Genomic DNA, 24359 nt, shown 5'->3' on the forward strand with positions numbered 1-24359 from the left:
ACAAGTGCTAACACCGTATGTGCTATAGTTGGTCAAACCAATTTGTCAGTCAGTAAAAACCAGGAAAACAATACTCATCCTTTCCTTTAAGGTACGGTCAGCCAAGAAAGTGGTCTACCACTTTTCGACTCTATCAATCATATGATAGAGTCGAAAAGTGGTAGACCACTTTCTTGGCTGACTGTACTAGTACTAGTGTAAGACAAAGATTCTATGATTCTCTCTGTCAATCCTTTGAAAATGGTATTTATTATTAAGAACTGCTGGTTCGTTGCCTGCTTCCTGTTGCCTTTCTATTAAAGAATATAATTTCCATATATAATATAATACTGCATTCTATGCAGTTTAAATTTAATGTCAAATTTTATTTATTTTATGTTCAACAGTAAACAAAAATGAAAATAAAAAAGGACACTTATCTATGGCCGTTATTATTCTTATTCTTATTCCTCGTTTTGTTTGTTTGACGAAAATGCACAGTGTACACCGTACTTTAAAGTTTCTGTGTCGCTCATGAACAGGATGTTTTACTCAATTCTACTTTGTCTATTGACTGCCATTGTCTGCCATAGACAGCGTAAACTTTGCTTTCAGGCATCGCGGTGTTGTGCGTGTAGCTTCTCAAGTGAACTTAAAATTTGTTTTGAAATCCAATATCCTTTCAAAATGTGTTAGATTTGTAAGTGAATGCGTCATTAGCAACGATGGACGGTAACGGTTGCCCGGACGGGCAGGACGATATAGACGGCGGGATTTTCAATGACAAATTTCAACTTCGTCCAAGCGCTGATGATGAAGAAAAGAAGCTTTTTTGGCTGGAAGGAGTGATGGGGTGCTTCTCATCAGTTATCTCCGTGTTCCGCCCGCCGGCAGAGAAGCCAGCGCTAGGTAGGTACTATTTTTAACCTCCCGGGATGCGATGCATTCAAGGTCTATGCGCGAGCCTACAGGGTTGCATAGGAATTGATTTTACGTCAGCGCGCGCATCCTGTAGGATACTCGTCCTTAAACGCTTGTTACAAGTCTCGTTTTACCTCGCTATGGAGCCTTGACATTGGTCCTTGACCCGTTACCTTGGACGCCTGGGGGATCTGCAATTATTGGCAGTTCTCGGTACGTTCTCCGTGACAACAACTTGTTGACTGATGATAACATTCGAAATTTGAATTTTGGAAAATGTTCGATATTTTGCATAGACTCTACTGTTGGAGGGAAAAGCCACCTGAAGAAGGTAAATAGTTTGTTGTTGTTTATTGTCCTAGGGCACCCCGGGGTCTCTTGTGGAGGGTCTAAACACCTCACAAGATCCTTCCATGCCATTCTATCTTCAGCAATCATCTTGGCCTCGCTCCAGCTGAGTCCTATGGCTTACAGCTGATATAACTATTTATCTTTTTGGATTTAGTACCCAGGGAAATAATAGTGTCATATTTGTACACAATTGAGGGTCACACTAAAAATTATCTGTGTCAGTAATCTAAAATATACATCATCATCTACCGAGACTAGAACTTACCGGTAGAGATGGTGATGGTAGACAAGTGTTGTAAATCCAAGGCTTCTGAGCCGCTGGTTAAGGTTGGTAATGTTCACTTACGGACCACCTCAACTACCAGACGGAGCACATATGACAATCAAGGTCACCACAAATTTAGTATGGCAGTGTGACTGCTTATTTGAGTTGTGCCTACAATAGTTATGATCATCAGTGAGTACTAATGATATATAAGTGGGCAATATTGTACACAAGTGTGTATGATAGAAATATTTCCATAAAAGAAGCTTGTAAGGGTGTGGGCTGTTTTAGTATAAATTGGTGTAGAATGCAACCCAGTTGTGGTGTTTGAATAGCGGCATTTTACTAGTAAAATGTGTGGTGACCTTGTGCTCTTTGAAAACACCTCATAATGCAGTGAGGGTGTAGTTGGTTTATCTTAACATTATTATTTTGCAAATGTTTCAAAACTTGGAAGATGCAAGAGATTAAAGCTTGGGCTTCATTGCCTTCCTTCAGCTCTCTTTTCTGCTATTGTTGCCATTTTTCACATAACTTTGTGAACTTCTTGCGTGGCACAACTTGTCGTGTTAACAATGAAGGCCATACTAATTAAATATGTAATATTATGGAACATCTTTACACAAATTGACTGAATCCCACAGTACGCTCAAGAAGGCATGTGTTGTGGGTACTCAGACAACAATATATTATATTATATAATATCTATCTATCTAGCCCCTTTGTTCTGAGTTAGAGTATATCTCTTATCTCAGTGTGCCGCTTGGCAAAGGCCTCCTCTAGCTCTTTCCATTGAGGTCTGTCGTGGGCCACTCTTCGCCAGTTCGGGCCCGCTGTGAGTCTGAGTTCGTCCTCCCATCTTGTTCGAGGTCTCCTCTGGCTCCGTGTACAGCCTCTTGGGTACCAATCCGTTACAGTCTTACACCATTTCTCCCGTCTCTCTCTCAGCATGTGGCCAGCCCATCTCCACCTCTGCTGGTCTATTTTGGTGAGTATGTCGGTCACTTTTGTTTTTTGTCTTAGGTCTTCGTTTCTTACTTTGTCCAGTCTGCGTGTTCCCGTCATACTACGTTATACTATATAATATACACATAGTTAAATACATAGTAAACACTTGTCACACAACTAATGCCGTTACCAAGCCAGGACTATTGGCTACATAAGCAGGGTGAGAATCATCCTTCCAAAACTGACTACTGACATTTTCTATATCAAGTCCTTACTAAATGGCTTGTATTCTTCAATGAAGTCCTCTTTGTGACATTTATTATATTATAGAAGGCATACATTAACATTATTGTTCTTAATACAACTATACATTAAATACTATATTTTCAACTCATATTGGAAAAAAACATACAACTGAAGAACCTCCTCTTTTTTTATCTTGAAGTCGGTGAGGTTTATTTTATGCCTATTTTTTTTTCAAACTTGTCGGTATAATATTTCACATAAGTATTCTCTTTGTATCATCTAGTGTCATGTCATGTGAAATTGTACCTACTCCACTTCTTGAAACTTTATTCATTTTCCTTGTATTCCTATGGTAAAAAGATCACCCTTTTGTTTTGTGTATTCATTTTATTCATTTATAAACTATTATTTAAAATTTAAATCATATAATTTTTCAATCAGTTAACAGGGATTTCAATTAGTATCCAACTTGAAAATAAATATCTAGATCCAAGTTTTAATGTTTGTGTGTTTAAACTTTATCTAATCTAATACTTTTAAACAAGCAATTCTTGTTTATACAGATAATAATATATTTCGGGGATCTCTGAAATGGCTCTAACGGTTTCAATGAATTTAGCTACCTATATGGGGGTTTTCGGGGGCGATAAATCGATCTAGCTAGGTATTATCTCTGGGTAAACACGCATTTTTGAATTTCTATATGTTTTCCGGGCAAAGCTCGGTCTCCCAGATATTAATTATTAAACATAATATACATTTTTTTAATAATTGAACTAACCAGGTATGGTCAGTCAAGAAAGTGGTTTACCACTTTTCAACTCTATTATCTGACTGATAGAGTCGAAAAGTGGTAAACCACTTTCTTGGCTGACTGTACCATATTATATAACTTTAAAGCTTTGGAATTATAACTTCTTATCATTCTGGTGTGAGAATTTGCCAGTAGTAAGGGGTATGAGAAATTTAACACTTATGTAAATTACATCAGTTACAATAGTGTAGTAAACGAAGCAAGTTGTTGTATGGAGACCCATGCATTAATTTCTCAGTCGATGAAATTTTGCTTGGTTATTGTATAGTATGAGCCGAAACTAACATATAAATATCCAAAAAAAAACTAGGAGCTCCAATTTTACTTAAACACTTAAAAAAGCTATTTAATATGATACTAGAATTTGAAATAGTACCAAAACAATGGTGCTCTTCTGATATAGTACTAATATATAAAAAAGGAGACCCATTAGATATTGGAAATTACAGACCCATTAGCCTACTGACAAGTGTCTACAAGCTCTTCACATTGATTATACTGAAAAGAATTGCTATAAAAATCGACACCGCACAACCAAGAGAACAGGCAGGCTTCCGCTCAGGCTTTAGCACAACCGATCATATACATGTAGTGGAACAACTAATTGAAAAATTTAATGAATTCAGGAAACCACTATATGTTGCTTTTGTTGACTACAGCAAAGCCTTTGACAGCATCAGTCACAACTCAATCTGGAACGCACTAAAAGTGTCAGGAGTAGAACAGAAATACATAAATATCATCAAACACATATACTCAAATAGCACAAGCAGAGTTAAACTTGAAAGAAGAGGAGATCATATCAAAATTGAAAGAGGAGTAAGGCAAGGCGACCCTCTGTCACCCAAGCTTTTCATTGCCGTACTAGAAAATATTTTTAAAAACATAAACTGGACTGGATATGGTATTAACATTGATGGATGTCGCCTAACGCACCTGCGGTTTGCAGATGACATAATCATATTTGCAGAAAGAGCTAAACAACTAGAAAATATGTTACAGACACTAGACAAGGAAAGCGATGAAGTAGGCTTACAAATGAACAGAAGCAAAACGAAGGTAATGACTAATAGCCTTGACACCCCCATCAATGTAAAAGGAAATACAATTGAATATGTAAAGAAATACATATACCTGGGCAAGCAAATTTCCTTTTCACGGACTAATAACGAGGAAGAGGTAGATAGAAGGAAAAATATTACATGGCGAAAGTTTTGGTCATTCAAAGAAATTCTGAAAGGAAAATTTAGTATGAAGATAAAAAGAATAGTAATGGACACATGCCTTCTGCCTAGTTTATTATACGGATGTCAAACGTGGACTTACACCAACAAGATCAAACAAAAAATAAACACCACACAACGAGCCATGGAAAGAAGCATACTGGGAATAAACAAAATGCACAAAATTAAAAACGACACTATAAGAATAAAAACAAACGTCAAAGATGCGCTCACACAAGCCCTTAAGCTCAAATGGCAATGGGCAGGACATATTTCAAGATATACAGATGACAGATGGACAACACTAACAACAAGATGGAAAGGACCATTACCAGCCAAGAGGAAAGTTGGCAAACCAGTCAAACGGTGGACTGATGACATAGTAAAGGTTGCAGGAAAAGACTGGATGTACAATGCCAAACACAGACATTTATGGAAGAAATGGGAGGAGGCCTTTACCCAAACGGGATCCATACCTCACGAAAGGAGGAAAAACAACAGAAACAACAGCATAAAAACATATTTTAACAGAAACTAAAAAAGAGTTATGGAAATAAAGAGGCTATAATAATAATAATTGTATAGTATGAGCCGAAACTAACATATAAATATCCAAAAAAAAACCACTCCTAAGTTAGGTATTTATACGTAAAAATACAAATCTGTTTATATATTGAACCGAGTAATTCCTCCGTCCAAAATTATTTTACCAAATAAGTTATTTGTATCAGTATGTGATACTAGAAAACAATCTAAAACTTTTGTCAAACATGAGAATATTTTTTTTACGATAATTCCTTTTTTGGCGCTCATTTTCATCGGAAAATTGCTCTGCCATTTTTTCCTTCTTATATGATCTTAGAATATAATTTGGCGTAGTGGGTAAGAAAATCCAAAAAAAAATGCATACCCAAGTTTATGTATTTTAGAACTATAAAAAACTGAGAGTGGAAAATTTATCAGCCTGATTTCTTTTTAAATATATACTAAGTAGTCACATATATACTTAAATCCAAAATATCAAAAAGAACTGTCATCCCTATACACTGCTCCCGATATGTTTAGTTTTGAATACGCTCGTTATTTTTTTGGATGTTTTTATAGTTGAATGGAAAGAAAACTGTGAACTTAATTAAATAAATAAAATGGATAGAGAAATTTTCCACAGCGAGTAAAAAGGCAATTTCTGAAAAAAAGTATATTTTCAATTTGTATGTATAAATCGGCAATAAAATGGCACTCCAGTGAAAAAATTAGACTAAGCAATTTTCCGGTCCAAGCCACGCCAAAAAATTATATTTTGTTAATATTGGTATTTCTGCGGGGGTTTTATTTTTGATATTTCATATATTGTTGCAATACGTTACATGAACATGTCCGGAGAAGAAAGTTTAAATGGAGCAATTTTCCGTAAAAAGATATTAACGATTTAAGACTTTAGGTATTTACTTAAATACTATTATTATTATTCTTTGGAAATTTATACAATACTTTTTATTTATTGATACTTTATCATACTGTAAAGCTTTTTCTGGCTGAGGAATTACTGCGGGGTCCACTACCTTTATTTACTACACTACAAGTTGTGTCTGGATTACAAATTCACATCATAATGCCACTAGCAATCTGCGAATATTATTATGTGCCTACGTGAAAATGTCTTCATGTTAATGCAAAAAGAAATGGTTTTATCATCATCATCAGGCTATGTTAGTCCACTGCTGGACATAGCCCTCCCCTAAAGAGCGCCAAAGCGCCCTGTCTTCAGCTTGCCGCCTCCAGCATCTGCCTGCAGTCTTTCGCAGATCGTTTTTGATTCAGATTTTGTCTCACTTTGTAATGAAATTGAAATGTACTTGTTATCTACTGATAAGACATTGAAAGATAAAAAAAAAACAACGGGCTGCACTCCGGGAGTTCCGGCAGAAGTGAAAACTCAATGACGCACTATGTATAATTGACGTTAACGCCATCTACCGTTATTTCGTCGCATTACTTGAAACCCCTAAGAGGGAAACTCACAAGATGACATTTAAATCAATAAAGAAAAACTCATTGTAACAGTTTTTCGATCAGGTCACGTGTCCGTATTACTTCACGTGATACCTGTTACGAGTTTAACATTTTTTCCCCATCACAAAAAGTGCACAGCGACGCTAAAGAAGTTTTCACTTCAAAAATAAAAAAAACCTTTTATAACAAATTGATTTTCTTGCATCATCAGAACACATTGTATTCCTTTTTTTTTCGGCCTGCACTATCAATACTACTTTCTCCTGTTGCAGAAAATGTATTACTTTATAAATATTATGTCTATTTTACAATAAGAAAATACGGTATACACTATACATATTAATTTTACCAGAACAAAACACGATATTTAACAAAATTTCAAAACTTTTTGACATACATATAACATTGCATAAAAGCGTAACATGATGCAACTTGTACATTTTTATAGTCGGCCATTACACCACAACCTCTAACCCCTAACCTTGATCTGCGCGTTGCGCTCCGCGCTGCAATCGATAATGTGCTCTGCGCCCACCCCACAAAGCTCATATTTAAATGATTTGTGCAGATGCGCGCGCATGCGTGGTTCTCAAGGTTCCCAAGTTTTCTAAAATGGCGGCGCTCCGTGAAAAATCCAACCGAGATACGACCTTTAGTACGAGATAGACGTCTCATCGTACGTAAATCCAGTAATATCTGGGAGACCGAGCTTTGCTCGGAAAACATATAAAAACTCAAAATGTGCCTTTTCCCAGAGATAAAACCTAGCTAGATCGATTTATCGCCCCCGAAAACCCCCATATAGCAAATTTCATCGAAATCGTCAGAGCCGTTTCCGAGATCCCCGAAATATATATATATAAAATATAAAGAAGTATATATATAAATAAATAAACAAGAGTTGCTCGTTTAAAGGCACTTTAAAGGCATCAGATAAAAAAATCTCTGCACACTACACTTTCTAAGGATCTTAAAATCAAATTTGCACTTTAACAGTCGCCATCACATATATAGGAGCGGCCGAGGTGCTCACAAGTCACACGCACGCCTTGCCAATAGAGGCGTGTTCAGATATTTCTGAGCACCTTGGCCGCGCCGATATATCTGATGGCCACTGCACAAAGGCGAAGTTCGCATGCCCCGAGTTATTCCATGGATAGTTCTAGGAACGCGTCCCTGGTCCCTGATGCTGGGGACAGTTGAATGTTATGACCTTCACCTGAGTTTTCAAAACCAGTATAGATGTGATACATGATAACACATAGATAGTTCGGATCTCTGGACCAAATTATGCTGGCCTTGGGACTGCCTCTGTAGTGAGAAAATTGTATTAAATGCTTTCTGTAAGTGGAGTATGTGTTCAGTCACCTACAATAATATGTTACACAACGAAGGCCGCATAAATATCTGACACGATCTTATTTGTAGAGCCATAAGAGCGTGTCACAATTTTTTCTGCCTGCGCATTACGAAAATATTAAATCACACGTGAAACTGTACGTAAAACTAATGTCTCGAAACTAATTTCACGCCACTAATACCTATAGTATATACAGCTATAGATTAGACTAGACGCCGACGCTCGGGAGACGCCAATGTGGGGTGGCTCTATGATGTAATTTTTTACAAGTACCTACGACAAAAACTGACCATAATTATTTATTTAGAAGAAAAATGGGAGATACCAGCGGAGGCGATCACGAACCTGGTGTACCTCGGGTCCGGCGCCCAGGGCGTCGTGTACGGCGGACAGATTAACAACGAAATGGTGGCCGTGAAGAAACTACGCGACCCCGCCGAGACGGACATCAAACACCTCAGGAAACTCAACCATGACAACATAGGTTAGTCTAATACACATTATTACCCACAGTTTAAAATGGGAGATACCAGCGGAGGCGATCACGAACCTGGTGTACCTCGGGTCCGGCGCCCAGGGCGTCGTGTACGGCGGACAGATTAACAACGAAATGGTGGCCGTGAAGAAACTGCGCGACCCCGCCGAGACGGACATCAAACACCTCAGGAAACTCAACCATGACAACATAGGTTAGTCTAATACACATTATTACCCACAGTTTAAAATGGGAGATACCAGCGGAGGCGATCACGAACCTGGTGTACCTAGGGTCCGGCGCCCAGGGCGTCGTGTACGGCGGACAGATTAACAACGAAATGGTGGCCGTGAAGAAACTGCGCGACCCCGCCGAGACGGACATCAAACACCTCAGGAAACTTAACCATGACAACATAGGTTAGTCTAATACACATTGTTACCCACAGTTTAAAAAGTAACAGTGGACCGACGCCTTTGATGCTTTCGTAAATGCCGACACCTCACTAAACAATAAAAATAAATTCGCGATAGACCCGTCTATAACTGTGAGTTAATATGTGTTCAAATTCGCGATAGACCCGTTAAATGTGAGTTAGTATGGTGTTTAAAACGCGAAATGTTTTAAATATTACACAGTAAGGTTGTGACAAACTTTTACACAACTGCCCAAAAATTACAAACATTTCAAATAAGACACGCTAGCCGTGTAAGTAGTACCGAGCTACTAACAATGGCGATGTATGCAGCTCGGGTGCGCGCAACCCTCGCACGGTTGCCCTGTCGAGTCTAGACGGCATCGTCAAATGACTGTATTGATTTATAGACTGTGACAATATATTCATTTTTCGGTTTAGTTAATGTCAGAGTAAAGGGTTTTTAATTATTGTAATTCGCTTCTATCTCTTGTAATAATAATAAAAAAAAAACAATCAAAGCCCATATATCAATTGTCAATATCCAGGGAGCAAAATGAGGACTACTTTTTTATGGAGAAGCGGTAGTTTATTATCGTCTTTAGCACACTAATAATAAGGTCCCTTCTTCCAGTCCGCTTCCGCGGGGTAGTGACCAAGCCCCCCACTTACTGCGTGGTCATGGAATACTGCCAGTACGGGCCGCTCTTCGAGTTCCTGCACAGTGGCTCCCTCTTCGCGCCCAAACAGATCCTCAAGTGGGCGAAAGAGATAGCAAACGGCATGGCTTATTTGCACAGTCACAAGATTATACACAGGGATCTTAAGAGTCCAAAGTAAGTGTTTATTATTATTCTTTGTTCTTTAAATAAATACAAGTATAAGTTTACAGATATGCCAAAACACTTATACTCTTAATACATAGTCATAACTCTATCTCTAGGATCTTTATTTAACTTTACATATGTAGAGATTAAAAACCGGGCAAGTGCGAGTCGGACTCGCGCACGAAGGGTTCCGTACCATAATGCAAAAAAAAACAAAAAAAAAGCAAAAAAAAAACGGTCACCCATCCAAGTACTGACCCCTCCCGACGTTGCTTAACTTTGATCAAAAATCACGTTTGTTGTATGGGAGCCCCATTTAAATCTTTATTTTATTCTGTTTTTAGTATTTGTTGTTATAGCGGCAACAGAAATACATCATCTGTGAAAATTTCAACTGTCTAGCTATCACGGTTCGTGAGATACAGCCTGGTGACAGACGGACGGACGGACAGCGAAGTCTTAGTAATAGGGTCCCGTTTTACCCTTTGGGTACGGAACCCTAAAAAAAGCCCTGAAACTATACTAATCTACATAGGTACTCGTAGAGTTAAAAAAAACTACTTATACTTTGTTTTACAATTAATAGCTTTGCCCACACACGTGAATTTGCCTGATTACAATGCAACTTTGCCCAGTGAGAAAACTGTGCCAATTTAAAGTATAAATGAGATACGGGCGTCATTAACTAACTTTTAGTTAATTTGTGTATACATAATTTTGCATGTCATAAGAAATATGTTTGTAACACAAATAATAAAAATATCTTAATGCAACTTAAAAATACGCAAAAAATCCTCCGCTCTGAGTCTTAGAGTGGAAATTTCGAACATTATTTATCCTCCTAACGCCCAGTCATATAAGAATTTTTTTTTAAAAGTCAGTAAAATTTGAATCTACAGTGTAGGAACACAATTAATTTTGATTCGTTTGAAAAATGAATGGAAACATATAAATGCAACTCTATTCCAATTGAAAATGATTTAAATTTCATCGAACGTAATAAGTCCTACAGGTAGGACTGTGAGCCTTAGAATAATAAATAGATATATGGCGTAAAGATCTCACTTTCACTTAGTTTCTCACTTTTTAAACCAACTGGAATTGTAACCTACTTGTAACCTTTCAGCATAGTCTAATAAAACATGGTCTTCTCTTCCCAGAGTGACACAAGCCTACATACTGTATACTACCTGGTACTCTCTTCCGACCACGTGACTGACACAAGCCTACGTCATCATGCGACAGCGCTTTATAATAATATGCAGTAGTGCTATATATAGCGGCCATGTTATTGTGACGTAGGCTTGTGCCACTCTGGGAAGAGAAGACCATGTTTTATTAGACTATGCTGGAAGGTTATGTTATTGTTATTTTATTGTATTATTTTATTATACCATGCCTTCCAGCATCCTGATAGCGGACAACCTGGTGGTGAAGGTGTCTGACTTCGGCACGTCGCGCGAGTGGAACGACGTGAGCGCCATCATGTCGTTCACGGGCACCGTGGCCTGGATGGCGCCCGAGGTGATCCGCCACGAGCCGTGCTCGGAGCGCGTCGACGTCTGGTCCTTCGGCGTCGTCTTATGGGAACTTCTCACACAGGAGGCGAGTGCACATATTTTTTTCTTCAAATTCAACTTTGCCCACTTTTTTTTAGTTTATTGAACAACAAAAGTACGTTATTATTATTACAAGACCCATCGTGGGCAAAGAAAAAACCTTGAGGAGGTTTGTGTGCCGATGGGGAGTTCGAGAAAATGACATGATAATATACATATATATCTTAAACTAAATAAAATTCTTAATATATGTAACTAAAGTCGTTAGATTGTTAGATTAGTGCGTCTTAATAACTTTTTTTATATTGTTCACGTTCTACTTCTCCACGTCGTTACGTTGTATTTTTTCCGTACTATTTTGACGTTCGGCCTTGTTCGGTTATAACTTTGCCCATTTTATATACTTTAGAAATGCCAACTTTGCTCGCTTTAATTAGTAGGTATTTTATGATATAAATTAATACAACATTGCCCGCTATTCCAATTTGTCCACTTCTTCGGTTATAACTTTGCCCGTTTTATATACTTTATAAATTCCAACTTTGCTCGCTTTTAATTAGTAGGTATTTTATGATATAATACAACTTTGCCCGCTATTCCAATTTGTCCACTTCGTCGGTTATAACTTTGCCCGTTTCATAAACGCGCTACAAACCTCAATTAGCTTATAATCGTTTTTTGGCCTTATCCTTATCGACAGATGAGGAGACAAAATGACAATTTTGACTTATGTATTTGTAAAAAAGGGATAAAACAAAATTTAACTAAATCATTCCCGTAAACAGCCCAGTAAGTTTTATGAATAAGGGGGTAAGGCGACGCGCTTGTGTGACACCTTTGGTGAATCAATCGTCATGGCTCCTCTACACGATGGGCCTATGTTTTTGTTAAACAACTGACGTGTGTCACACAACTGACGTGTATACATATACCATTTTTATTTTTCATATTCATGTTTGTTATGGCTCCTCTACACGATGGGCCAGCGCCGGCCACTCCAAGGGACGCATTTATGCGTTAGAGGGAGCAAGTGATACTACTACACACACACACACACACATTACACACACACGCACACACACACACGCGCACACACACACACACACACACACACACACATCGACGAGTGCGCGCTGCGACACGATAGCGATCGCCGCGTTGTATCGGCGACAGTCACCGATGATCGCCGATTGCTGTCGCGGGCGCTCGCTGGCGTACTGTCGCTCGTCTGTAAGGGCCCTAAACTGACTTCATTTACCAAATAATGTCTCCAGATACCTTATAAGAACATGGAGACGCACGCCATCATGTGGGGCGTCGGCACCGACACCATCTCCCTGCCCGTTCCCGCCACAGTGCCCGACAGTATGCAGCTCTTGCTCACTCAATGCTGGAACAGGACGCCTAAAAACAGGTTAACAGACATTTTACAAGCTTTTATTTAACCTTTTAACCGCCGTAGACTGATATATAAGACATAAAATAGGGCTCATTTCGTCGCGGCAAAGAGAATAGAGTGTATAGAGACTGATTGTCAAAGTAAATTATGTAGACTTTGTAAAATTAATGCCATCTTTCAACATAAGATAAAACTGTTAGAACGCCATTTGACTTTGATAGTGATGTACGCCATCTACTCGACTATAGGCCAAAGGTATGGTGCAATAATAGACCTATTACTATATTACTTCGTAAGGACATGCCTTACAAGCACGGCGAAAGGGGCCGAAATAAACATTATAATTTAGCACAACGTTGTTTCTAGGCCACCCTTCAAAATAATAGCGGCGCACCTAGAGATAGCCGGCGACGAGTTCGCAGAGATCCACCAGGAGACCTTCAGCGTGACCCAGCAGACCTGGAAGAAAGAAGTGCAGGAGGGCATGGCGCAGCTCTACACCAAGTATGTACAATATGCATTAATTTACATCGTTAAGGCCGCGAACTGGGCGCATTGTTAAATATAAGCTGGTCCTATCTCTTTCGGTGAGCGGGAGCTCGTTAGCACGTGCGTATTATTCGCTTGCCTAGCCGCGACTAAAAGAAGCTTGTACAGTTTGTACAAGGTAAACGCTTCAGTTTTAGAACGTGTATAACTTATATGGTTTTATAATATGTGACGTTCCACGGGAAAAGGTACCTTATGAGGGTTTCTAGTTTCGGAGATATGAAATGTTTTGTAAAGAGGCGAAAAAATGCTCAATTTTTTTTTATTGTGTGATCTGAAACCTTAATGCGTAACGTTTGTTTACCTGTTCTTATTTCTGTTATAAGTTAGTTAGTAATGTCGTCTCAGAGTTTAGTGAAAAGGTACCTTATGGAAAAAAGATTGAAAATTCCCAAAAAAACTAGTCAATACGGGAAAAGAAGTTTGGTAGAGAACTGTATTAGCATTCTGCAAAACTAATTTGATAATTTCAGTTCTAGTTGGGGCGCCTAGCAAATGTTATAACCGTACATCGACCGACATTACAAATCCAAGTAGCCTGCTATTATACCAAAGTTACTCACGTCAAGTCTTTCTTGACTAGAATAATCTTCATTTGGTTGGGTCGCATGCAATAAATCAGCCATTGGTTTGCTGATAAATGCCAATACCCGACGCATTACCTTATGGAATATCTGAGGTCATTGAACCTCAATGCCGCTTGTCTTCAATGGCAACCAAAATATATTATTGATAAGAAATAGACGATTTATACCATCTTTACCCCTAAATATTATTAGTTTATCCTAACTGTTCCATCATCATCATGCCTCATCATGTAACTTAACCACAAGGTACCTTTTCATTACATACAAATTATTGGTCTTTTTTAAGATTATTATGACGAAGAACTAATTAAATTTGTGGCAGTTTAATGTAAATTAATATTTTCTATTCATAAAAGATAAACTTCAATGTGATTAATGTTTTGTAGTGATGTATTATTAGATTTATTTCCATAAGGTACCTTTTCGTAAATGTATGGAGCAAATACTGTATGTCTTTCCCATCACGGAACAATGGTGTTCCGGACCTTTGGGAGGCGTGCGCGGAGCCGAAGCCAACACGTAGAGGCCCTTTTGACACTTTAATGAAATGTAAGGGGTACACCGAGCGGATGCTGCCCTTACCCGTGTCATGGGACGCACGCAGAGGCAGCACCCGCCAGGGTGTAAGGGCTATTGAGAGTTGATGAAATCTAAAATGAACTAGGTTATTGTTATGTAAGTTTAAAGTGGCATAAGGGGTTAAATATAGTATTTAGTTGGGGGTTTAGGATTTATTTCATTTGAATGACAGAATTTCTTTCATATGTGCACAGAAAAATTGATTGTGTGTTACATTAAAAGTAAAAATATTCAATTTTCTGATTTTATATGAAAAAGTCAATAAATATATTATCACCTTTAAATCGGTATTGTTTTTTGCTTAAACTGTCTCTCAGTGTCGTTTTATAATAGATAAAATTTAAATCTTGAGAGCTCATTGCAATCAATCGTGAAAATGAAATAAAACTTTATTTTCAAGAGATTGGTTAGTATACACATAAATCAGTCGATATCAAAGGTTTCTATTTGCATTTCAGAACAAGTCGCAACATTTTTTTAATCTCAGATATATAAGGTATTATTATTTGTAGTCAACTATGTAACTTACTTCAGGAACATAGTTTTTTAGGCGGCTAAACTTAAAACACCTCTATCGTAAAGTTGCTAATTTCACAACATTATTTTCAAAAAATCATATCTCTGTAACTACGCAACTTAGGAGGTTGATCTTTTGTGTTATCGATAGCTTATTTATTGTAGATTACTGGGGTATGCATAACTCCATACCCGCCATAAGGTACCTTTGACCGTGGGACGTCACATATCACTGGCCACGTACGAACGACCTTGAGTTGCCGCTCGCCGCGCCGAGCGCCGCTCGTCTACTCTGCGCCCTATATCGCACCCTCCTTTTGACGACATTTTCGATTGCGCTCAACTTTTTGATACTCGCTGAGTTTTTGATAGGTACTTACTAATTTTATCTTACTATTTTAGTATAAAGTTGGGGTAAGAGAAACAATAGTTTATTCTGTTAAAGGCAAAAAAAAGAGTACGAGGAAAGCAAAAAATGTTTATGCATCAGTTATATTTTTACATGCATACAATAAAATTTAGCGAACGCTTTAACGGCGAGGGAATGTTTGAGCCATCGACCCTAAATGTCATATACTAAGAAAAAGTGACCCAAGACCTCCATACTCCGAAGAAACCGCCTAGAAGGTCCGAACCGTACTGTTCTACCTTAGAGATGGCCAGGAGTCGCCATTAGCGACTCCTGGTCATTCAGTAAGAAGTGCATATACTTGGAAAAATTTTACCTATGCCGCTGTGGCCCGGGGGCCGAATGGCACAGGCACCTGCCGCGATAGCAAAGGACGCTGGTTCGATTCCAGCCTGGGGCACTGAAGGCGCCTTGGTCACCTTTTCATAGTAGGCAAATGACATTTATTTTAGTTTATAATTTGTATGGAGTGTTTCTACTTGAAATAAAAACAAATAAAAATATTTTCTGAAAATAATTTTATTTGTTCTAATACATACTTCTAATCCCCAACTCCCCAACCCCACCCAACCCAACCCAAATGAATCCCCAACCCCACCCAACCCAACTGAATCCCCAACCCCACCCAACCCAACCCAACTGAATCCCCAACCCCACCCAACCCAACCCAACTGAACCCCCAACCCCACCCAACCCAACCCAACTGAATCCCCAACCCCACCCAACCCAACCCAACTGAATCCCCAACCCTACCCAACCCAACTGAATCCCCAAACCCAACCGGAATACCCAACTGGCGCGAAGTGGCGCAGAATAGAGCAGAGTGGCGCTCTCTTGTGTCAGAGGCCAAGATCCTCTTTGGGTCGCTGAGCCAGTGATGTATGTATATACATACTTGTAATAGTATAAATATGAATAGGTAATTGATGGTGGTAGCGCATTAACGTATAACACCGTAAAGATTATTAACAGAAGCCTATTGTGTAGGAATAGTAATAAATGAGTAATTAATCAATAATAATAAGGAATTCATCAAAAATAGCATGATAGAATAGGGACATTTGGAAATGTACCGTGACTTTCTACGAAGCATGTCTTATTGAGTTATTGTGTTTAATATTTAAATTTTATGTTTTTTTTAAGTTATATTGGCGAGAAATAAAAGGCTTTTTTATTATTGTGTAGGAGCGAGAAGCCGGCCGACGTGCAGGAGACGGCCACTAGGAAAGAGGAGCTGAAACACGCACGAGATATCAGACAGGTAAGTTCTTACGGTTCCCACCGATCATAGACTAGGAATCCTCTAGACCGAGTTTAGAGCAGTTATTTTATGCAACCGATGATGCCAAAAATGCGGGGGTGCGCGGGACGAGGTGAGCGACGTCCCGTCCCGTGATTGGTCCATTCAAATACACGGACGTCACACAAAGACACTTTCGACTCGAACATGGAGTAAAATTAGCATATGCGTGGCAGAGGGGGTAGCGCGACTGCTCGGTCTGGAGGATGTCGGACGGTATCGGCCTGTCAGTTGTTCGGAACTGTCATTTTGTTCTAACTGACAGGCCGATACCGTCCGGCGGACTGGTAATCAGTGGGCCCCTTTACGGTAAAGTTGTAGTGCATAATTTTCCGTAGTATTTTAACGACACCGTACGAATGTGTCTTGCTATTTTCAGTCAGTTTCGGTACAAAAAGTATTGATGTTGAATGATATGGCACGACAAATACGAACGTTTCCGAGAAAATACGATGAAAATCAATTATGCACTACATCTGTATCATATTTCAATATCTTGACTGACTTTTTTGGTGGTGACTTTGCCCAGTATTTACAAGCTTTTATTTAACTTGTCCAAACTTGTTAACATGAGCTGCATTCTCGCGACTCCATACATCTAGCGCGATTTTAAGTAAGGACTCGCGCGCGAGAACGCGACTCATGCTAGCCGGTCTGTTAGAATTTTAGTAAGTGACGTCAGTGTGGGTCAACTCTTGGTTGCTAATTTTGTCCCACTCTCAGATTTCCGATTGGGCTGAGATTTTGCATACATATGTAAATCGGATGTCAATGCAATATTATGATGACATCCAGCTGATCTGATGATGGAAACAGGAATGGCCATGGGAACTCAGTGATAAAACAACGCAAACGAATTGCTTCGCAACCATTGTCTCGATGAGTATTATTTGGTGAGAGAATCAACTTTTTCTTGTCACTAGTTGCCATGGTTACGGTCTCCTGGGTGACCTGGGTCACTCTTAAAATACTAGTTATTTCGTGTTTAAATGAACCAAACATGAATTTTTTGGTAGTTATAAAGCCTTTCCATAATGGGACATCTACTACGCACTTTTGTAGAACATGGTACAGCAGCTCTTCTAAGAAACTAAGCTACTATTGTCTCCTGGCCGATGGTACAGAATATCAACATGAAATAGTTAATCGACCCTGGTGTCGAAATAAATTAAACATTTCTTTCTAAAACTTACTATTGTAACTTGAACATAAACAAATAACACAGTAGTTACTTGTTGCTAACCGCCTCATGATGTGATGGAAACCGGCTCCAATTGTGGTCAGGGGCAGAGCCCCTGCTCGATACACAGACACAGAACCGTCACAGAAAGTATTTACACAATAAAACAATTTTTAATACACCGCCATAGCAAAAGCGTGCCCTCCGTCGTTTGTTTTCTGTTGCGACTGGTTTCCCTTTTCTGCCACGGAGGGAACTAATGCTCTAGTTTCCTAGGATAGCGGTGCCGTCATATAGCGGCCGTCTCCATACTAAACAATACGGCTAAATATGGATGTCGCAGTATTTGTATGGAGACGGCCGCTATATGACGGCACCGCTATCCTAGGAAACTAGAGCATAACCGGCGAGTGGTGTGGCAGTCGCGCGGTTGGCGCAAGCACGGCGATTTCCCGCACTATTTGAAATATATAGCCTATAGACAAATTTAAGATGACGCTTGGTTTAAGACACTCGCAAGTAAACGAGCCAAGCGTCATCAGCCCGACACATGTTCATCACGGGCACATTACACCTGCCAGGTCTGTGGGCGTGTTTGCCGCTCCCGTATTGGCTTACACAGCCACGAAAAACCTTGTCTCCCTACCTGACACTGTTTGTATAGTCTGTAATGTACTAGTCTCGAAGGCCGATGATGATGATGATACATGGTTTTATTATGCCTGAACAATTTCCCCGTAGGTGTACGAGAAGCAACTGGCGCGCGCCAACGAGCTGTACATGGAGGCGTGCGCCGTCAAACTGCAGCTGGAGCAGCGCGAGGCCGCCCTCACGGAGTAAGTGCTGTCACATAATACAGTGTGTTTGACAAGAGCGTGACCAGTGTAAGTGTGTATTTTAAGGATGTGACACAGAAAAAAAGTACTGGCTGAATAGAATGTTCTTTTGCCTACAATGCTTCGTAAAAAATAATAAAAAAACTTTTTACAGTTTCCCACCTAAACTTTATTTAAAAAAAAGAATGTCGCTTACGAGTCACGTTATGAGGCCGTGTTTTTGTGTACGTAGGTACCTGAAAGGGCCCAAAAAGTCACGAAACCAAGCTGATTGCATATAAATAAATCGAAGGCGTTTGTAATTAAGTGGTTGAAGCATTATATGGAGTATAAAAATGATTACGACGTACCAGAACGTGGGAAAAATAAAAAAGACCTCCTCCACATAGTATTTAAAAAGAGTCTTGCAGATGTTTTCAAAAAATCCACTACTATCATTGCGTCCTCGGCCTTCTGGGCAAGTAAAACTAAAGAAAAAGGTTCAAGATATCTCTAGATACAATTAGAAGGCGTTTGAATGAAAATGGTTTAAAATATCGCAATACAAATTTTACCGGTCACGCTCTTATCGTACATAGTGTAACTGTACAGAAAGGAAACTTACCTACACAACCGAAGTTTGACCAGGCGTGGCTCACTCCGCGATTTCGTCGCTTTGCAACAGGTAGCTACACGTACAACCGTTCCACACCAATTTTGGTGGCTAGTCATAAGCCGCGCGTGGCGCTGTCGTCACCTAGCGGCCATATCTGTCCTGATCGTAACAGACGCGTTTTGTTAGAGAGTGAGTATACTGTACCTAGTACTATTATTTATTCTGTGGTTTGACAGCGGTTCAGAGTCGAATCATGCTGTCCCTTTCTAATGTATGGCACTATCCCTTACTGCTATTTAGGGTTGTCAAAAATCAAGCCATTGTCTTATCTGTGATCGTGCACACAAAGGGACGTTAATTGGTGTCAACTGTAATAATTGCTCGGAGCCGAACGGAGCTGTGTTTGCCCGAAGGGAGGGACGGATTGGAACACAGTCACCGGGCCGGGGTTTGGACAGCCCTGCTCTAAACGATAACATAATTCCTGGAGGTTCCCTAAGTTATTATTTAGTAGAACATGTATTCACCACTTTAATCTTTCAGGCGCGAAAAGGCTTTGAAATCATGCCGGTGCGGGTTCCGGAAACTGGCGCTCCACCGACAGAGCTCGACCTCGTCGGACGGCAAGGGCCGCGTGGAGCCAGTGCACAGGAGGCAGCGGAAGCGGGACACCGTCATCACGCAGCAACAACTCAACACCAGCACCGCGCTACTCACCGACTCCAACAAGGTATTATAACATTTAAAATTACCAGAACCCGGAATTTTCACGGTAAAACAAAAGACTCGCAATCTTGCTAGAGTTAGAAACATTTTTTTATCGATATCTTACTTCACTTTCAGAAGATCGGCAGATTAATGTTACCTACTGTTCGCGAGGGGCAGCAATATAATTATGCGCGTGCGATAAAGATAGGAACAGGCGGGTCAATGTACGAGATTCTTAGTTTTCAGCGTCCTTACTTTAATTAATTTCTTATTTCCCCTCAGTTCTCCTCAATCGTCAACGGCGTGAAAAACAACAACCTTGAGAAAGAGACGGCAGATACCGTCGTCGAGAAGAACGGCAACGTCGAATTAAAAGATGTGGTCAACGATAATTATATCGACGAGGTCGCTGCTCAAGTGTAAATATACTCTGACAAACCCACTTTTGCAGTAGAAAAATACGCGAATTTTCAAACTTACTCTGTGGGACCCTTCTCGCCTATATTTTATAAATTTGCCGCCTTTTTCTACTGACGGAAATGGCTTGCCGAACTATAGTTAATGTACTGCAGATTTTTTCAACGCAAGTACTGCACTTGATGTTAACATTATTAAAGATATTTTGACACGAATTGATGTACCTTAGGTGTGCCCCTTCGTTTGACTTTTTTAGATTTTTTATTTATTATATAAGAGGAGCGTTTGAAAATTTGTATGCACGCTCCCAACTAGTTCCAACTCTTTTAATAGGTACCCAAATATTGATAAAAGTCTAACAAAGGAACCTATCAATATACATCAAACTGTATTAACAGTATTTCTATAATGTTAATATTAGATATAGTTAAGTTTGTTATGAAAAGCTGTCGCCCCATTTCCCCTAAGTCATAGACCAAAACATAATAATAGACCATAGATTACCCAAAGACCATAAAGCGTTTACCAAGACTGTTAAAAAAAAACTAAAAATACTTGTAAAAAAAAAGCACCACCGTAAACATATTTTTGTTAATATTTGAATAAAAATATCTGAACATGCACTCTACCGCCCTCACAATAGAGGTGTGTTCAGATATTTGTAACCACCTTGACCGCGCAGATATATCTGATGGCGAGTGTACAGTCAGCTGCAGATATACCACAACCCTTTTTATAGAAGTTCTATGTAGGGTTCTTGGTTTCACTTACCTATAATACCTATACATATACACGGTGTAACATGAGTAAACCGAATAATTCTAACAGCGTATTCCTGATCATATTTAGAGACAAAAATGTCCTATAAACTTTTTTTTTTAAAACGCCTAGTTTCAGAGATAATATTAATTTAAAAATAAACAAGTTTTTGTTGTTACATAATGTAAAAGGCCTTTTTGATGGTAATGTTGCTGCTATGGGACGTAGTCTAAATATCCTTATTGATAGATGTCAAAAAGTGAGAAGTAACACTTTGCAAAAATAAGGTTTTACGAAAAAAAATAATGTAAAAATCCATTTTAAGTAACAAGTTTACCAATAACATTTATTATTTATGTACAAATACATTCAAAAAATTGAAAAAACAAAACAAAAACAATTTTTTTTTGGCTAAATTGACCTAAACTCATATTAATTTTTTTCCTTCTTGTGACCTCAGAAATGCGTGGTTATAATTATTCGGTTTCCTCATGTTACACCATGTATATGAGTGTAGTGTAGTTATATAACGGTATATAGGTACATAAGGGTGGGCCTTCATATATTTTGAGTCTAAAATGGGAAATGGAAAATAACCGAACCTATGGGAGCATTAATGATTTACAATAACGAGTATTGAAAAACTGGTGATTTTCGAACAATGTTTTATGACTATTAGTACTTATGTGTGGACTTCTGTATATTAAGAAAACTTACATTATAGTTACCTACTAATTGAAAAAGTCTGCAGAAAAGGACATCTCCATTTAACACTTTGACGAAAGTTTCAACCATAGACTAGAAATCCTCTAGACCGAGTTTAGAGCAATTATTTCATGCAACGAATGCCAAAAATGCGGGGGTGCGCGGGACGAGGTGAGCGAGGTCCCGTGCCGTGATTGGTCCGTTCAAAGACACGGACGTCACACAAAGACACTTTCGACTCGAACATGGAGTCAATTTACCGTATGCGTGGCAGAGCGGGTAGCGCGACTATGCTCAGTCTGGTGGATGTTTTGTCTGTGGTTTCAACAAATAACTTCCAAAATATTCTAAGACTATGACTTTATTGTCTACCAATATGGGGATGTCTAAACCGACTAGAATAATTTTGTTTACTTTTATTACTTATATGTGACGTTCCATGGAAAAAGGTAACTTATGGCGGCCGGCGCTTACGTCGCATGTCGCATAGCGCCGCAATAATATTGGAGCGGCTTTAATAATAGCGTAAGCGTCAACCGCCATAAGGTACCTTTTTCCGTAGGAGGTCACATATGTTTTAATTTTAAAAAGATCTTATTAATCTAAGACCGAAAAGATCTCATTTTCTTTTAAGTCTTTGACCAATTAATGTCATGTAAGAGGCAGTGAGATATTCTTTTTATTATTGTAAGTATTTGTTTAAGCTTTACCAGAATAGGGTCTACCTAAAACTAAAATTTAGTAATAATACTTAATCATTATCGTTTTTCATTAGTTCAAAATTCTATGTACCTAACTTCTTGCCTTAAACTACGACAAAAGTTTTCGAGTATTATACATACATTTTTTTTGTATATACATAGTTTATTTTTCTGACAATATTGCTAAACATTTGTATAGTAAATTTAAAAACTCTCATAGTGACTCCATTATTTAACGAGACTTATTTCATTGATTATGTAACTATTCCAGTGAACATTCCTTTCGAGTTTACTTAGTTTAGTAAGAATTAATTGTTAATTTATAATAATTGGCCTCATTCGGCCTAAAATTACTTAATCTCAAAGTTTATTTAAAATCTCCTTAGATTTATGTAGATTTTAAGTACATATGCAGTGCATAAATTATTAATTATTTTCACGGAAACGTACAGTCGCCATCAGACATATCGGAGCGGCCAAGGTGTTCACAAATATCTGAACACGCCTCTATTGTCAGGGCGCTAGAGTGCGTGTTCAGATATTGTGAACACCTTTGCCGCTCCGATATATCTGATGGCGACTGTACAAACGTGTCTTGCTATTTCAGTCAGTATCGGTACAAAAAGTACTGACGTTGACTGAAGTAGCATGACAAATACGAACGTTTCCGAGAAAATACGATGGAAAACAATTATGCACTACATCTGTAAGTAGGTAGATATTAGTTGTTCGAACTCAAAGGGGCTTTATATGAGACGCTTATTTATTTCATACCATTGTATGCTTATTTATGTGTTATTATTTTATATAAAGATTTAATTATAATATACAAACCTATTTCAATCTTTCTTATTTCCTTTGACTTTTTCTTACTGTCGTACAAGTGTAGTGCATATTTGTTTTCCATAATATTTTCTCGGAAACGTTTTTCATGCAAGTTCAGTCAACGTCAGTACTTTTTGTACCGAGAATGACTGAAATAGAAAGACACGTTGATAAGTTTCCGTGAAAATACGATGGAAAATAATTTGTACTATAATTCGTTTTTTTAGCATTAGAAAGAAGGTAAACAATCTTGATGTGTCTTTTATTTAAAAAACACATTTTAAAAATAAGTAACGGCAAATATGTAACAAATATGAATCTAATACGATCATTTATATTCTTCTGCTTTCATAAGTAATAGTTTTTGATTTTTAAAAAGCGTTTTTAATTAAAAGACATGTCAAGATCGCTTACCTTCTTGCAGGTTCTTTCTAATGCTAAAAAAACTAACTATACATCTGTATATTGTAGACCAGAAAATTGACAACTAAAAAATAAATATCTGTGAGTCAAGGCCTCCTGTAAGGTCCCTTTTCGTTTATACGATTATGAAACCGTATTATTTAAAATGTAAGTGAAATTTAGTCGTAGAGCGTTTTAGCTGGTCTGAAACTTTTTTTTAATTTATTTATAATAATTAATTTAATAGTTATTTTTTCCATTTAAATCGGGATCAATGGTTTTGCTATTGAGTGTGGTTTTTATATCGCAGAAACTAAAATCACAGTTTATTTCCCAATCGGAAATGTCATTTTAGTATCTGTTATTATAAAACAAGAGTTTAATCTGAATTTGTACTTATGGTTCTGTTAGGTCGGTGATTGCAAGTTTAAAAGTCAAATAATTAAAAACATATTTTTGTTGCTTGGTAGCCGGGGTAAGGTAAAAATTGCCCCAT

The 24359-nt window shown here is 38.4% G+C and overlaps 1 protein-coding gene across 1 annotated transcript; it reads left to right on the top strand.

The window, feature by feature from the left end:
- Positions 1–593: 593 nt before the first annotated feature.
- On the top strand, positions 594–23159 carry LOC134678775 (mitogen-activated protein kinase kinase kinase 12-like). Its single transcript, XM_063537475.1, has 10 exons — positions 594–888; positions 8428–8604; positions 9645–9846; positions 11244–11442; positions 12671–12810; positions 13162–13299; positions 16621–16696; positions 18657–18751; positions 19890–20076; positions 20337–23159. The coding sequence occupies exons 1-10, from the start codon at positions 705–707 to the stop codon at positions 20475–20477; spliced, it is 1539 nt and encodes a 512-aa protein (XP_063393545.1). The 5' UTR covers positions 594–704; the 3' UTR covers positions 20478–23159.
- The last annotated feature ends 1200 nt before the right edge of the window (positions 23160–24359 follow it).

Source organism: Cydia fagiglandana, chromosome Z (assembly GCF_963556715.1).
Source record: "Cydia fagiglandana chromosome Z, ilCydFagi1.1, whole genome shotgun sequence".
Lineage (NCBI taxonomy): Eukaryota > Metazoa > Arthropoda > Insecta > Lepidoptera > Tortricidae > Cydia > Cydia fagiglandana.